Source organism: Pipra filicauda, unplaced genomic scaffold (assembly GCF_003945595.2).
Source record: "Pipra filicauda isolate LSUMZ 115617 unplaced genomic scaffold, ASM394559v2 scaffold152_size1767362_pilon, whole genome shotgun sequence".
Classification (NCBI taxonomy): domain Eukaryota; kingdom Metazoa; phylum Chordata; class Aves; order Passeriformes; family Pipridae; genus Pipra; species Pipra filicauda.
Genome location: NW_024104018.1, coordinates 1,644,959 through 1,660,890, shown reverse-complemented (window position 1 = coordinate 1,660,890; position 15,932 = coordinate 1,644,959). Strand labels below are relative to the sequence as shown.

Genomic DNA, 15,932 nt, shown 5'->3' with positions numbered 1-15,932 from the left:
TGGCTTCCCTTACAAACCTAAAAAAAAGTTACTTTAAAAAATCATTGGGAAAATAGTACCAGCTGTTCCTCAGTCCTGCGGGAAATCTTCTCTTTGCAACCATTTCACAGGTTTCCTCTTGCAATTTTTAACGTGCTGTGGGTGAGTTGCAGTGAAATCTCCTGCATTATCTGACCTTATTTTCTCTTGCAGAAATTATACAAAGAAGCCTATGAACAGTCAAAAGGCAACAAGATGAATTACTGTGACACCCCCAAGTTCCAGACCGATGCCGCTCTGAAGAATTTCAGCGACGTACGTATTTGATTTATGTTGTGTCCTTCAGTCCTGACCCTCTGGATTACTTTTGTTTATCAACTCAGGGTTGTTTTCCCAGGTGAAATACAAGGAGGCCTATCAAAAGAATATTTTGGGGCACTATTTGGGCAGCTTTGAGGACCCACATCACACGCACTGCATGCAAGTCGAAGCTATGAAGAGCGATGTGAGTGTGGCCGTTGTTCTGTTTTCCCCCCCACACCTTCCTTTCAGAGAAACCACTTCCTTTCAGTTGTGGTTTCTTACTGAATGTTGATTTTGCTCCTAGAAAAACTACAAAGCAGATTATGAGGAGGAAAAGACAAAATGCTACTTCCCCCAGACCATAACTCAAGAGTATGAAGCGATTAAGAAGTTGGAGCAATGCAAAGACGTAAGTAAAGAACAGGAGTAGAAATTACCTGAGTGATTCCTCTTAACTTCAGTGCTTTTCAATTTGGCTTGATGAGCTTAAGCGACTTTTAAAAACCTCCATCCCTATTTTAGAGCCTTTTGTGACATCTAGTGTTTGAGACAGATATTGCACAATCCCATTTTTAATGAGTAAAACCATACAATTAAAGGAATAGTTCCAAAATGAAGAATGAACCTCAAGCATTCACCTGCTTAACTCAACATATTTTAAAATTAATCCTTTGAAAGTACTTAAGTTACTTTATTCATAATTTTATTTACTTTGTCAGTACTTGGAAAATACTTTTTATGCCTCTTCTGCCAATGTATTTTTTATCTTCCTTCAGCACACCTACAAAAAGCATCCTGATCAAATCAAATTCACTGCAGTCACTGACTCTCCAGTACAGAAGCAAGCAGAGATCAACAGCAAACAGCTGAGTGATGTAAGTAAACTCAGCAAACATTACCAATTTCTGCCCTCTCTCACTTCATCATCCAGTTTTAAGAGAACTCCTGAAATAAATGTCTAGGTGACTGTGTGCGTATATTCACAGTTCCAGTGGAAAATCACCTGGAAATCACATCTTTTTTTAATAGTTTTTTAATCTACAATTAAATTTTGGGCTGCTAAATTTCTTTCTTTATTTTTCTTGGCAGATACTGTATAAATCCAAAGGTGAAGAAATAATCCACAAGTACCACCTCCCTCCTGATGTGCCCCATTTCATCCAGGCCAGAGTTAATGCCTACAACATCAGTGATGTGAGTATATTTGGAATTTAGAGCTCTTGATCCAAATGAAGTTTCTGTTAAGTTCACCTTTTCTTCGAGAACTGTTGCAAAATGGGATTGGAAGAATTCGAAGCAAGGGGATATGATCTGAAGAGTGGTGCTATTCCTCTCCTATCCCAAATGCCCAAGCTCTGAATTCAGCTCAACTTTTGCTTTTGTGCTTGTTAAGCAAATTTTTGAGCTGTTTGAGCATTCATGAGCATAAACACATTTCAGTACTTTACTGCTATAAACTGAGTGAGAAAACCAGGATGATGTTATTCAGATTCCTGTACTTTAGGAGACTTATATAATTTATTTTTATATAAACCATTACACGGGCAAGCATTACAAGGTCTCTGCATGTTGCTTCCTGCTGCTGGGCTTTCAAAGGGGAATTCCACTAGGAAGATAAGAATGCTTTTTCCTGCCATTCAGCTACCAGTCTGCCTGCTTTCCCTCCCTACTTGCATCCATCCAACACCATAAAGATCTCCACTGACAGTATCAATTGTATTGCCTTTACGATCTTAAATTTTTGGTGGCATTATCGGCCTTCCAGGAGCTAGACAAAAGCTGCTATCACCTTTAATAGCCTTGAAATGCAAATATTCTGTCCAAACTGATAGTAAAAAATCAGCCAGACTGCTTTCTTCAGTCGTTTCACACCACAGGAAAAAAATTTCTGAAGGTTCAGTCAAATGACAAAAGGCTTTGCAAAAATGCCACTGATGGAGTTGTTCTAAATAAAAATTACGAAAAATGCTTGTGGAGTTAATGATTGTCTCTGTAGCAGATTTATTTATCCAAATAGAACTGCAGTTTTTGTGCAGGTGAATGTTTTTCCTTGAAATTTCTCAGACTAAACTGAATATTTTGGTTCCGTAACTGTAATAAAAATAATGACTTAAACACTTGGTTAAAATTGCTGCTCCTAACATTGTGAATTCCTTTCTTTTTTTTCCCCTCCAAGGCCAACTACAAAGCAGACTGGAAGAAAACCCTTGCCAAAGGATATGACCTGAAACCTGATGCCATTCCCATTATTGCAGCTAAAGCCTCTCGGAATATTGCCAGTGATGTGAGTGTCATTTACAGCACTGCAGCTTTCTGTAGCATATTGTCTGCTTCAAGGATTCACCAGCTCATTTCAAACTTTATTTATTATTATTATTATTATTAACCTATGCTGTGTTCTTAATTGCTGGAGACCTGTCCTTCTGCTTTAGCAAAAGCTTGCAAGTGACTCTTCCACCCCCCTCTTCAACGTCCCAATTGAATATTGGGGTATCTGATTGTTTGGTGAGGGGGTTCAAAAATTTATTCTTTTAGTTTATATTATATTATATTGTTGTTTTATTATTCGATTATTATTAGATCATAGTTTATATAATATCTTAATTAAAAGCTGAATGTCCCTAGGGGTTAGAAGTCCATGGCAGTGGAATATCGTATGTCAGTGGCAATGGTGAGGGAGGGCATGTACATACAATTTGTGAGATTGTAGAATGAATTGCAATGGTTAATACTTTGCAACTCAGTGTTTTAAAATCATCAGAAGTATGTTTCCTCTTTCCCAAGTGGGCAAACCTCTCTTTTCCTGTGTCTCCAGTACAAGTACAAGGAATCCTACGAGAAGGACAAAGGCAAACAGGTCGGGTACCGCAGCCTCCAGGACGATCCCAAACTTGTTCATTACATGAACGTGGCCAAAATCCAGTCGGACCGCGAGTACAAGAAGGACTATGAGGTCACCAAGACCAAATATCACACTCCCCTGGACATGTTCAGTGTGACAGCGGCCAAGAAGGCCCAGGAAGTGGTTACAAACATGGGCTATAAGCAGCCAATCCACAATTACACCCTCCTGCCTGATGCTGTCAACCTGGAGCTCTCAAGGAACGCGATGCAGCTTCAGAGTGATGTATGTAATCATTAATCAGCTCGTTATTTTCTTCTCATAATGAGTGTGTTACACTATTAATCTTTTAAGGCTAAAAAAAATCACTTATATAATCCCATATATATTATATTGGGTTAACAGTAGATTGGGATGTAGGTGACTGATCTGGAACATTTATTTTCCAATGATTATCAGAATTGTGTGTAGCTGATAAGCTCTAGGGAACTTATCTAGTGAGTAACAACTTTCTTTATATCTCTGCATATTTTCCAATTCCCAGCAAATTCATGTCATTTTATAATTACAATGTGTTATTACTGTGATTATTATTTGTCCTGTCAGAGATCATGGGTTATGTATGGGGTCTAAATACTGACTTTATTATATTTAAGTTTTATTTAGGTCTAAATTTCCCCTCAAAAATGGACGACCAGGAGAAGTTTTGCGGCCTTACTTGTGTTTCTGTGTAATGACAGAAATATTGTCGTTTTCTTTGCCTCACTATGTTTCCTTGTTTACTTTTTAAAAGAATTTGTACAAATCTGACTTCAATAACTGGTTGAGAGGAGTTGGCTGGGTACCAATCCGGTCCCTGGAGGTAGAAAAGGCCAAAAAAGCCTCAGAGATCCTCAGTGAGAGGAAGTACAGGCAACACCCCGACCAGCTGAAGTTCTCCATCCCCACGGATGCCATGGAGCAAGTGCTTGCCAAACAAAATGCCAAGACCATGAACAAGGTGAGAAGTTGTTCAAGAGGTCATGGATGAGCCAGAGTTTGGGTCTTGTAAAGTTGTGCATTCTCACTGAAACTGTTGAAGTTTCCAGTGGCTGTAATGGTTGCTTGGTTAAGACTGGACACTGAGAGGTCATGGAAGCCTCAGACTGTTCATAATTAAGGGAGTTTCCTCATCTGTTAATAAAGATTTCTTGTTTGTGTATGTGATTAAAGATGTCTTCTTGCAATTTAAAGTGCTTTAGTAACTTTGGCTTTTTTCTGTAGAAAGTTTTAATTATCAGTGAGCTGAAAAACCCCTGAAATTCTGTCAGTTTTGTACAATTTTCCTTGAAAAGTGGAGTTCTTTACATTTATCCATAGTTATCTGGGACACCACTGATCCTTATTCCATGTCTACCATGCAAAAAGCATCTGTGAAATAAAAATCATTCTTTCCATTAAAGCAGGGAAGAATTCCCATTTGCAATATTTATTAGTTCTCAAAACATACTTTACAAATTTCTCAAAGTACTAAAGAAAGGAGGGAGATAACGTTGTCCCTCAGCACTCATATTTGTGATGGTTATTTATGATGCTTATGGGACTTTCTGTAAAATATTAATTCTTGCAAATGAGCAAAACAAAAGCAAATTCATTAAATAAGAGTTCAGTACCTTTTCAATGCTGAAGGTGACCTTTTCATTGCAGAGGCTCTACACAGATAAATGGAACAAAGAGAAGACCACCATCCACGTTATGCCAGATACCCCAGAAATCCTGCAGTGTAAAGTGAACCAGCTCACAATGAGTGATGTGAGTTCCTGTGCTCACGCTGGGCACTGAGATCAAAAACTGGTGTCGTTTTGATGTCTTTTGAAAAACTGTTTAATTTCAGATGTAGTTCTGCCTTTGTAATGCTTGTTCTCTTTTATATTTGGACTTAGAAACTCTACAAAGCTGGCTGGGAGGAGGACAAGAAGAAGGGCTATGACCTGCAGCCTGATGCCATCCCGATCAAAGCTGCCAAAACCTCCCGGGACATCGCCAGCGATGTGAGTTGGGGGATGCCATTCACTGCAATTCAGTTTAAACGGCCCGACCTGAGGTCCTGTGATGTTTTCAGTGGTAAGACTGAGCTTAACAGTGCAGTTTGGAATTGAAGTTTTTTGCTGTTGTTCCTCAGTACAAGTACAAACTGGCCTATGAGAAAGCCAAGGGGAAGCACATCGGGTTCCGCAGCCTCGAGGACGACCCCAAGCTGGTGCACTTCATGCAGGTGGCCAAGATGCAGTCGGATCGGGAATACAAGAAGGATTATGAGAAGGCCAAGACCAGTTTCCAAACCCCAGTGGACATGGTCAGTGTGGTGGCAGCCAAGAAAGCCCAGGAAGTGGCTACAAATGCCAACTACAAAAACCTGATCCACACCTACAACGTCCTGCCCGATGCCATGAGCATCGAGTTGGCCAAAAACATGATGCAGCTGCAAAGTGATGTGAGTAAGAGGGTCTTCAACCTTTGCATTGCAAACACAGCCATGCTTCATTCATGAAAGCACACTGTGAGATTGTATGGATTTATAATCCAATATGTATTATGATATTGGATTAACAGTAGGTTGGGATGTGACCGGTCTGGAACCATTTATTTTCCAAAGATTATCAGAATTATGTGTAGCTGGGAAGGTCTGGGGAACCTGACTAGCAGGGAACAACTGAAATAAATATTAAGATAAATAATACTATTTTCTTAGTTGAATTAGTTCAGCTTATATACTAAAAGGTAGTAAATTAAATGAGTTCTTCAATTATAGCTGTTTTGTTTTTTCCAGACTCTGAAATATGAAATTATACCTATTGCTAAAGAATTTCAGCTCAAGAATAAGTAATTTTATGAAAGTAAAATGGATATTTACTTCTTACAGGTCCCACCAGGCTCTTTAGGAGCAATAGTTGTGTGCAGGCCAACACAGGAAAAGCCTAATTTCTCATTAATAGCTTTTATCTTGTGCTTCCAAATTTTACAAACAGGAAGAAGTATCAGGATTTACGGATTTTTTTAATGTGTGTGGGGTGTTTTTTCTTTCTGCCTCCAGAATCAATACAAAGCAGAGTATGATGAAACCATGAAGGGGGTTGGGTGGCTCCCACTGGGCTCCCTGGAAGCTGAGAAGAACAAAAAAGCCATGGAGATCGTCAGTGAGAAGAAATATCGGCAGCACCCGGACAAGCTGAAATATTCTGTTCCCATGGACTCCATGAACATGGTCTTGGCTTTAAATAATGCCAAAATCATGGATGAGGTGAGAAAGGGGTCAGCAAAATCCATTTAGGTTTGCAAAAGTAAGAAACAAACTCTACCTGATGTAAGAGTCAATCTTATTGTAGGCACAGTTTTAGAAACCATCGATTTTTTTGCAGTTAATGAGGATATTTTAGGTGCTAAAATAAAGAGACAAATTGTTAGGATAAATGTTAATAATAAAATAAAAAATATAAAAGGTAAGGATAAGAAGATAAAAACAAATAAGAGATATTTAGTATCACCTCAGTGTCAAGGTGAGGTGACATTTCAAAATATTTCAAATAGGTAATAGCCTTTTAAATTGTTTTATTTAATAAATAGAGATGCTGACATCCTTTTTTTTAATCCTTCCAGCACAAGTACAAACAAGCCTGGGAAGAAGACAAAAAGAAAATTCACATCACCCCAGATATTCCTCAGATTGTTTTGGCAAAAGCAAATGCATTTAACATAAGTGAAGTGAGTACTGTTTGTAAGGCTCTGACCTTGCTTTTAATTTTTTATTAGGAATAGGTGAGATGACAGCAAAAATAAGTCTCTCTAATTCTCACCTTGCTAAAATGTAATTATTTCCCAAAAGGTTATTAATTTTACTATTCCCTACTGCCTTCCCCAAAATTAAATACCAAAAGTAGCCAAGTAAAACCCACATTATTTATAGTCAGATGATGAAATGTTCAGGTAGGTCATTAAAATATAACAGTTGCTAACAGGATAGTACAGTTTGAGTACTATTCATGTTTGTTAATGCATTTATTATTTATTAATTTATTTGCCCATGCACAAGGTTTTGTACTGGACTGAACATTCTTGCAGATTGCACCTGTTCTTTTGGTAATAGGTGAAATTATAGACAGGTTTTGGTAACCAGTTGTTAAATCTGCACCTGCTAAATTAAATATTGCTTGAAATTGTGCATTTAATGTGGGCAGAAAGAGACATATTTGTGACTTTTTTTTGTTTTTTTTTTTATTCTGACATCCTTGTAGATATAACTTTTCCCCAATATTTGTCCATGTGGAAAACATGCAATTTTTTTGCTTTTTTAAAGATGATTCTCCTTCTTTTGGCAGAAAATGTACAGATCTTCATTTGAAGAATCCAGGAAGAAAGGATACGACCTCAGAGTTGATGCCATCCCTATTAAAGCTGCCAAAGCTTCCAGGGAAATTGCCAGTGATGTAAGTTCTTCAAATCAAAAATGACCCATTTTAGGTGTTGTAAAGAGTTCAATTCTTGGCACAATTCAATTTTAGATGCCAAATATATGAAGTCTCTTTATTCTCTGGCTTGTAAATAATTCTGACATGTTTGATATATATTGCAATACATTGTAATAAATATTGTAATACATTTTAATATACATTGTAATACATTTTAAGAAAGTGGTTTAAATACCCTGCTTTTGAAGCCACCCCAGACATCTGGTTTGCTTTAGAGTGCACCCTACGAGTAAGAGGACAAAGCCACCACCTCTATATGCTTTGTGATGTTTTAACTATGCCAAAATCTTATTTTAATCTGATTGGGGGGGGGTATTTTCCTTATAAGATAGATATTCCTTATTAAGCAAATGAATCATAGAATCATGGAATGGCCTGGTTGGCAGGGACATTAAGGATCATCCAGTTCCAACCCCAACACATTCCACTATCCCAGGCTGCTCCAAGCCCCCATCCAACCTTGGACATTCCAGGGATGGGGCAGCCACAGCTTCTCTGGGCAACCTGTGCCAGGGCTTCCCCACCCTCCCAGCCAAGAATTCCTTCCTAATGTCCAATCTAAACAAACTAAATCCTCTGTTTCTCTTCTCCTACAGTACAAATACAAATTAGGTTACGAAAAAGACAAGGGCAAGCTCGTGGGCTTCCGCAGCCTCCAGGATGATCCACTGCTTGTGCATTACATGCAAGTGGCCAAGATGCAGTCGGACAGGGAGTACAAGAAGGCCTATGAGATGGGCAAGACCCACTACCAGACTCCCACCGATGCCCTCAGCGTGGTGGCAGCCAAGGAGGCCCAAGGCCGTGTGACCAACACCAACTACAAGCGCCTGATCCACCAGTACATGCTCCTGCCAGATGCCATGAGCCTGGAACTCTACAGAAACATGAACCAGATACAGAGTGATGTAAGTTTCTGTTTTAATTCTTGGGGCTTTTTTCCTGTTCTTACATCACAGCTGTCTTTTGGATGGTTTTGTGTGAGCTGTTGCACAGAATCACGGAATATCCCGAATTGGAAGGGACCCAACAAGGATCATCGAGTCCAGCTCCTGGCCCTGCGCAGGCCCGTCCCCAGGAGTCCCACCATGTGCCTGAGAGTGAATTGTAACCTTTCCTTTTGTGTTCTCTTGGCAGAATGAGTACAAGCAGGATTACAAGGAGTGGTTCAGGGGCATTGGCTGGAGTCCTATTGGTTCCCTGGATGTGGAGAAATCCAAGAAAGCCACGGAGATTGCGAGCGATCAGAAGTACCGCCAGCATCCCAGCCAGTTCTCCTTCACCAAACCCAATGATGCCATGGACTTGGTCCTTGCAAAGCAGAATGCAAATACCATGAACAAAGTGAGTATTTATGGGGGAAATTAGGCAAATATTCACATAGAATCCATGTGTTCTAACAGTCTCTAAGTCTCTGTCACCACCTTTATGGAGCAGTATTTCACTGGGAAAAACAACTGTCCCAGGCTCCTCTTTCTTCGTTTTTTAGTGAAACAGTTATTGATAAATAGCATTGCTGAAAAATCTTTTGTCGCTTTTTTCCAAGCTCTATTCTTCCCATTCTTATATAAAAATTACTGGTCCTGAAAATCTTGATAGTTGGACTTCATTGGAAGCAAGACTGGATAATAATTCAGCTGATTCTGGATTAGGTCATAACATAGTAAAATAAATCTAAGCCAGCACATGTCTTTTTACCCCTCAGTACACAAAGTGCACAAATGGAAAGGTGAAAACCCCTAAAGAACCATCTTTTGTCATTTATATTAACATTTCTGATGTACTTTTTGTCCACAGCATGCTTATACTCAAGCCTGGGAGAAAGATAAAACTCAGGTCCATGTGATGCCAGATACACCAGATATTCTCCAGGCAAAACAGAACAAGACAAACTACAGTCAGGTAGAGTTTTTTAATTCTTCCTATTAACATTTTAAATTAATACCTGCTGGGGGTTTAGAACAGAGGCAAGAGTTTTTATGTGAGTAATATTTTAAGAGTAACATTAGGTACCAGCTTCAGGCTACAAACTAACAGACTAAATTGCCTTATAACGTATGGAAAATGTAAATCCTGTTTTGGAAATCTGGAATTGCATAAACCACACTCTGTGCTTAACATAAAATCAGTTAAAAATTCCTTACTGTAAAATTACAAGTTAATTGTGTGTATTTTTAACCTTGGGGAAAAGAAATACATGCAGTGATTCCCTCTTTTCTGTCAGCTTTCAAATAGGAGAAAGTGACAATTGTACCAGAAAAAAATCCTCAGGTTTTGCTTTTCTCCATTGCTCAGAGGGAAATCTTGGGCTTGCAAGTGCCTGTCCTTAAAATCCACTGTGCACAGACTTACTTGGCAATGGAATGGCTGCATGAAACCCTTACAAATTAAAATTTTGTTAAGCCAATTGAACAGTTATCCCAGGTGTATATATTTCAAATTCCCCAAGATAAGCTCTAGTAGGAAGCTGCTGCAATGGCAAAGAACTATTTAATGCCTATCCTAAGCCTTGGAAGAGCAGTATTCCTTGTTTATCAGTTTCCCACTTCTCAGTCCCTATTCTAGCAGCCCTTCCCTTGTAAGCGAAGCCTGTGAAGTGACCAGAATTTGGTAATATGGATCATTAGTGTACCTAAATAGAAGGTGACATTCATATTACTAAGACTTTTTAATTCCTGTTGTTTTCAATTTTAGAAACTCTACAAGCTGGGCTGGCAGGAAATGATAAAGAAAGGCTACGACCTCACACCTGAAGCCATGTCAGTGAAAGCTGCCAAAGCTTCAAGGGACATTGCAAGTGATGTAAGCAGCATTTCTGACTCTGACACACACCTGATGTAGTTGCTATAACCTACAGTCACACTGGATTGAGACACACCTCTCTCTAAGGTGTGGCTTGGAGTCCAAACCAAAATTGCTGACAAAAAACTTCTTCCTGGTCTGTTCTTGTTGGTGCAGAAAACAATCTAACAAGGGTTTCTCTGGCATCTTAACAAGTCCAAAGTTTGTGGTCCATCCATGGAGTTGTTAGTGATACAAAGTGAGGAGCTGTCTGCTCTTTTGGATGTTTCCTTTTCAAAGCAGCAGCAAATTTGGCCCAATGAGGTGGGCCACAGAGAAATCCTCCTCCCAGCTCTGAAACACATGTGGTGACACACGTGCTGCTGTTACCATAACTTGGCATGAGTACAGCTCCTGCACTTGTGCAAGAGATTTTATTAATCATTAGGAAATGTTTCCAGTGCTTAAACATCTGCATTTTTCGTTGTTGATGATGTTATTCACCAAAGTATTTCAGTGTGTCAATCTTAGGAATTCTGAGCATTCAGTGACTGTGAATCAGATGGCACAGGAGACCTTCTAGCTGTGCCCTCTTCCTCTCCTGGGAGAGCATTCACTGTCACCAAGTGGTGCCCTTTGATCAAGTGGCTACTAAAACTACCTGAAATGCCATAACAAGTTGCATTTTTATAGAGTTATAAAGTCACAGAACGGGTTGGAAGGGACGTTAAAGTTCATCCTGTTCCAGCCCCTGCCATGGACAGGGACACCTCTCACTAGACCAGGTTGCTCCAAGCCCCGTCCAACCTGGCCTTGGGCACTTCCAGGGGTAATTAATTGGTAATGGCAGTTGAATGAGAGAATATGTTGCTGTTTTACCCTTGTAATTCGATGATCAATCCCTCTCATTGCAGTTCAAGTACAAGGAAGGTTACCGCAAGCAGCAGGGACACCACATCGGGTTCCGCAGCCTGCAGGATGATCCCAAGATGTTGTGGTCTATGCAAGTAGCTAAAATGCAGAGTGACAGGGAGTACAAGAAAGATTTTGAGAAGTGGAAGACCAAGTTTAACATGCCTGTGGATATGTTAGGCTTCCTTCTGGCTAAGAAGTGTCAGGAGCTGGTCAGTGATACCGACTACAAACGGATCCTGCACCGCTGGACTTGTCTGCCAGACCAGGTTGATGTCACTGAGGCCAAGAGGGTCAATGAACTGCAGAGTGATGTAAGCTTCCTCTGAGTTTAATTCACTCATTTTCCTGTAAAATAATTGCTGCTTTTTGGAAAAATATCTTTGGTTACTCTCTTTGATATCAGTATAGATCAGACTGAAGCTAAAATACCAGTTAGTCTTTTCATCAGTGAACAGTGAAATAATCTACTGTGGCTTTGGTTTTCATCCTTAACAGAATTTGTATAAGTCAGATCTACAATGGCTCAGGGGCATTGGATGGAGTCCTCTGGGATCTCTGGAAGCTGAGAAGAACAAGAAAGCTTCTGAAATCCTGAGTGAGAAGAAGTACAGGCAACACCCAGACACCATCAAGTTCACAAGTATCCCAGATGCCATGGATATCGTTTTGGCCAAGTCTAATGCCAAAAATAGAAGTGATGTGAGTTGCCTCTAGAGACAGAATGTGGGATTCAATGAATACTTACATTAATAGACATTTTTAAATGATCTCCATATCAAAGCATGTGCTTAAAATATACAAATAGCAGATATTTACAGTCAGTGCCACCCTGCTCGTTGTCACCGTGCCTTGTTCAGATCAAGGTTTTAGTGCTGAATAACTTACCCAGTAATAGCTACAAACAAGACCTTTTCTAGGTAGTATGTAGATATATTGCCTTAATGCTGTTGCCTTGGCATTACATGGATGTAAAGAAGAAAAAATAGGTTGTATTTCACCAAGAAGTCTTTGTGTTATTTGATTTTAATCTCCTGTGTTGTTTACATCCCTAATTCTTGCATAGTACAGCTTTGCTTTGCTATTGCAGGGAAAAGATAAACTGAAATTAGTCTTCCAAGGGGAATCTTGGATCAGACAAGGTTTTTGTTTGATCTTTCAGATCCTCTACAGAGAAGCTTGGAACAAGGACAAGACTCAGATTCACATCATGCCTGATACTCCTGAAATTTTGCTGGCTAAGTCAAACTTGATTAACACAAGTGATGTAAGTGTGTCTCCACAATGTTTCCTTGGTGGAATTATGATTGTGCCTTTAGTTTACAAAGCAGTCAAGTCATTCTGCAATTCTAACAGCTGTAAACACACCTGGGATCTTTCCTGAGAAAACTTATGTACTGGGAAGCCTGAGGTGGAACTGCTGAATTATAAAGTGGAAGTGAAGTTGCCAGAGCATAAAAAAATACTAGGAAAATATCCAACATGTTACCAGTTTTCTCTTTGATCCCCACTGATCATGTTAATGTTGTAGATATTCAGTACATTTTAGTAAGCCTGTCATTCCTGTCGAAATGTCTGATTATATTAAATTGCCTCTTTAGAACTACATAAGATTCTGTAATTCACATAAAAATCTTGACTACAAAGGAACAAATACAGACTATATGCAAAGGTAAAGAAATATCAAGAGCTCTATCATGAGAACTCAGGAAAACAGAAATAACTGCATTTGAAATTGGGTGTAGAGCATCATGGGGCTCTACTATTCACCTCTGTGAGTCATTCAGATTAATATACTTAGTAGAAGGAAATTTTGATCTTGAATGAGGTATCAGAAAACATTCAGATAGTAATTTTTATATATATAATCAGTTACAAAATACATGTAATTAATGGCAAGGTATGGAATTTAATTTGATCAAGCTGTGTTTGGAAACCCAAGCTTTCTTTTCAATAGTCGGGGTGTAAAGTTGCACCATTCAAAAACTCTGTGGAAAAATATCCTTGCAATGATTCCTTTGAATCCTTTTCCAACAGAAACGTTACAAGGTGGGATATGAAGAGCTGAAGAAGAAGGGCTATGACCTTCCTCCTGATGCCATCCCTCTCCAGGCAGCAAAGGCATCCAGGGACATTGCCAGTGAGGTAAAACTTACTGGGAAAATAACAGTGGGGCATTGACAGGGGATATACTTTTGGATTACCATGTTTTATATTTAAAAGGAGGAGAGGTCTAAAATTTTACCCGACTTATATTGCTGCCCTCCTCCAAGGCCGTGTAATCCTTAATGGTGTAAAGTTAATTAAATTAAATACAATAATTTAAAATGTCATAATATATAACTGTAAAAGATCCCATAATATTTGAGGGACCTTATATAAAATCCTAAAAATGTTGGGAAAATAAACAAGAAAATGAGCATTTATTAGATGCAAAGTGATTAACCAAAATATTAACAACAGAGAAATTAAAATTGCAGCTTGAAAAGAGGTGGTAATTGTTATTTCTACCTTCCACCAGTACAAATACAAAACTGCCTACAGAAAGCAGCTGGGCCACCACATCGGGGCCCGCAACATCGAGGACGACCCCAAGATGGTGTGGTCGATGCACGTGGCCAAGATCCAGAGTGACAGGGAGTACAAGAAAGCCTTTGAGAAGTCCAAGACAAACTTCAGCAGCCCCGTGGACATGCTGGGGATCGTGTTGGCCAAGAAGTGCCAGGAGCTGGTGAGCGACACCGATTACCGGCACCCCCTGCACCGCTGGACCTGCCTGCCCGACCAGAACGACGTCGTCCATGCCAAGACAGTGTATGACCTGCAGAGTGATGTGAGTGCTTCTTTCCTGGCCCAGAAGTGTCTCTTGTGTTCTCTTCCATTGTTGGAGGAGGGGGTCTGTGTGTCAGGGCAAGGGCAACAGAGTCAAGTATTTTCTTTTGGAGGACCAGCAAAGGCAAGCGCAGTGTGCAGTGGTGAATGGAATGAAGGGTCTTAGGAGATGGAATCAAAGGCTCCTCCCATGCTTTCACCAGCTGCAATTTGCCAAATGGGACAGGTCTTTTCCAGGGATACTGAGAAGATGGAGAGGGAATGTATGTGCATTGCTTGAGAGCTGCCTGTTCTGTTGCAGGAGTGGGAACTGAGCTTAACAAGAGTCCCTTTCCTGGTGGCTGGTTGATGGGTTGGCCCAGGGGAATGTGTTCCAATTAGCAGAGCTTCCTTGGTTAGGAGAAGTGCTAGAATGGAGTGAGGAGGGTGCTGAGCTGCTTTGTGTCCCTGCCTGTCCTTGCAGAATGTGTACAAGTCCGACCTGCAGTGGCTGAAGGGCATTGGCTGGTCCCCAATTGGATCTCTGGATGCAGAGAAGAACAAGAGGGCGAGCGAGATCCTGAGTGACAAGAAGTATCGTCAGCACCCGGGCACCATCAAATTCACGAGCCTTCCTGACTCCATGCCCATGGTTCTGGCCAAGCACAACTCTCAAATCATGGACCAAGTGAGATTGCTTTGTGTTTGCATCCTAAAGTAAATGAGCATCTTCCTTTCCTAGGACATTGGGCTCTGTCCTTCCAGGGTGCAGGGTCTGCAAGGGGGATGTTGCACCCTCTTGCATCAAGGGTTTGAGTTCCTTGTTTGAGAACAGATTCTGTTTTGTGTGTTTGGGGAATGGGGTGCAGTGTGGAAAAGAAAAGGGTGAAGCATTAGAAAAGTTTGGAGCAAGAGAAGATGTTTTTGAGTCAGGGCAAAGCAGAGGGCCCTTGCTTTGTTTGCTTGAGCTGATGTGCTGTTTGGGTTTGTGGCCGTGTGTGTGTGTGCTCCAATTTGCCGTTGTCCCCCTTTGCCAGCGCTCGTACACGTCAGCCTGGGAGAAGGACAAGACGAAGATTCACATCATGCCGGACACGCCTGGGATCCTGCTGGCCCAGCAGAACAAAGTGAACTTCAGCGAGGTGGGTGGGTGGTGTGGGGGCAGTGTGCCCGTGGGGGGGGCTGCTGTGTGTGGGGCACAGTGTTGTTGGAGGGCACTGGTGGTGTGTCTTGCAGAAACTGTACAAGCTGGCGATGGAGGAGGAGAAGAAGAAGGGCTACGACCTGCGGGCAGATGCCATTCCCATCAAGTCTGCCAAAGCTTCCCGGGACATCGCCAGTGATGTGAGTGCACGGGGGCCCTCGTGGAACGTGCTGTCGGACGGTGCTGGGGCTGGTAGATGTTGCCCAGGGTTTGAAGGCTGGGCCAAAAGGAGGCAATGTAGCCCTTACCAGTCATTGCCATCCAGCTGGTCCATAAACTGTTTAATTCTGAACTGTCCACCTGTAGCTGTCTCTGCATGTTTTGGGTGTGCAGTGTTGTGTGGGAAGGCCCAGATGATGGGCAAGAGTAACTGTGGGGGCTGGGTGATGACCATAGCCCAAAGCACTGCTCCTCCTGGTCTTGTGGCACAGACTCCTCGTGCAACAGTCTGGGGTTTTGCAGTGTTGTGCTGCTCTCAACACTGCCAGTCTGCACAGCCCTGATGCTGCAGCTACACAGCTGAGCTGGGCATCAGTAAAAAACCCAAAGCAAGTTTTTGTTTAAAAATTACGATCATATAAAGATATATAATTTT

The 15,932-nt window shown here is 40.9% G+C and overlaps 1 protein-coding gene across 9 annotated transcripts in view; it reads left to right on the top strand.

Moving 5' to 3' along the window:
- The window catches only part of NEB (nebulin), a 96,529-nt gene that overhangs the window by 7,064 nt on the left and 73,533 nt on the right, over positions 1-15,932 (top strand). For all 9 annotated transcript variants that reach the window (XM_039379016.1, XM_039379013.1, XM_039379011.1 and 6 more), the window contains exons 12-37: positions 193-294; positions 377-484; positions 587-691; positions 1,059-1,157; positions 1,372-1,476; positions 2,459-2,566; positions 3,098-3,409; positions 3,918-4,124; positions 4,811-4,915; positions 5,047-5,154; positions 5,286-5,597; positions 6,198-6,404; positions 6,761-6,865; positions 7,480-7,587; positions 8,226-8,537; positions 8,767-8,973; positions 9,427-9,531; positions 10,324-10,431; positions 11,325-11,636; positions 11,821-12,024; positions 12,485-12,589; positions 13,360-13,467; positions 13,844-14,155; positions 14,618-14,821; positions 15,171-15,275; positions 15,370-15,477. In XM_039379016.1, the coding sequence (XP_039234950.1) occupies positions 193-294; positions 377-484; positions 587-691; positions 1,059-1,157; positions 1,372-1,476; positions 2,459-2,566; positions 3,098-3,409; positions 3,918-4,124; positions 4,811-4,915; positions 5,047-5,154; positions 5,286-5,597; positions 6,198-6,404; positions 6,761-6,865; positions 7,480-7,587; positions 8,226-8,537; positions 8,767-8,973; positions 9,427-9,531; positions 10,324-10,431; positions 11,325-11,636; positions 11,821-12,024; positions 12,485-12,589; positions 13,360-13,467; positions 13,844-14,155; positions 14,618-14,821; positions 15,171-15,275; positions 15,370-15,477 (4,281 nt within the window). The remainder of the gene's footprint in view (positions 1-192; positions 295-376; positions 485-586; positions 692-1,058; positions 1,158-1,371; positions 1,477-2,458; positions 2,567-3,097; positions 3,410-3,917; positions 4,125-4,810; positions 4,916-5,046; positions 5,155-5,285; positions 5,598-6,197; positions 6,405-6,760; positions 6,866-7,479; positions 7,588-8,225; positions 8,538-8,766; positions 8,974-9,426; positions 9,532-10,323; positions 10,432-11,324; positions 11,637-11,820; positions 12,025-12,484; positions 12,590-13,359; positions 13,468-13,843; positions 14,156-14,617; positions 14,822-15,170; positions 15,276-15,369; positions 15,478-15,932) is intronic.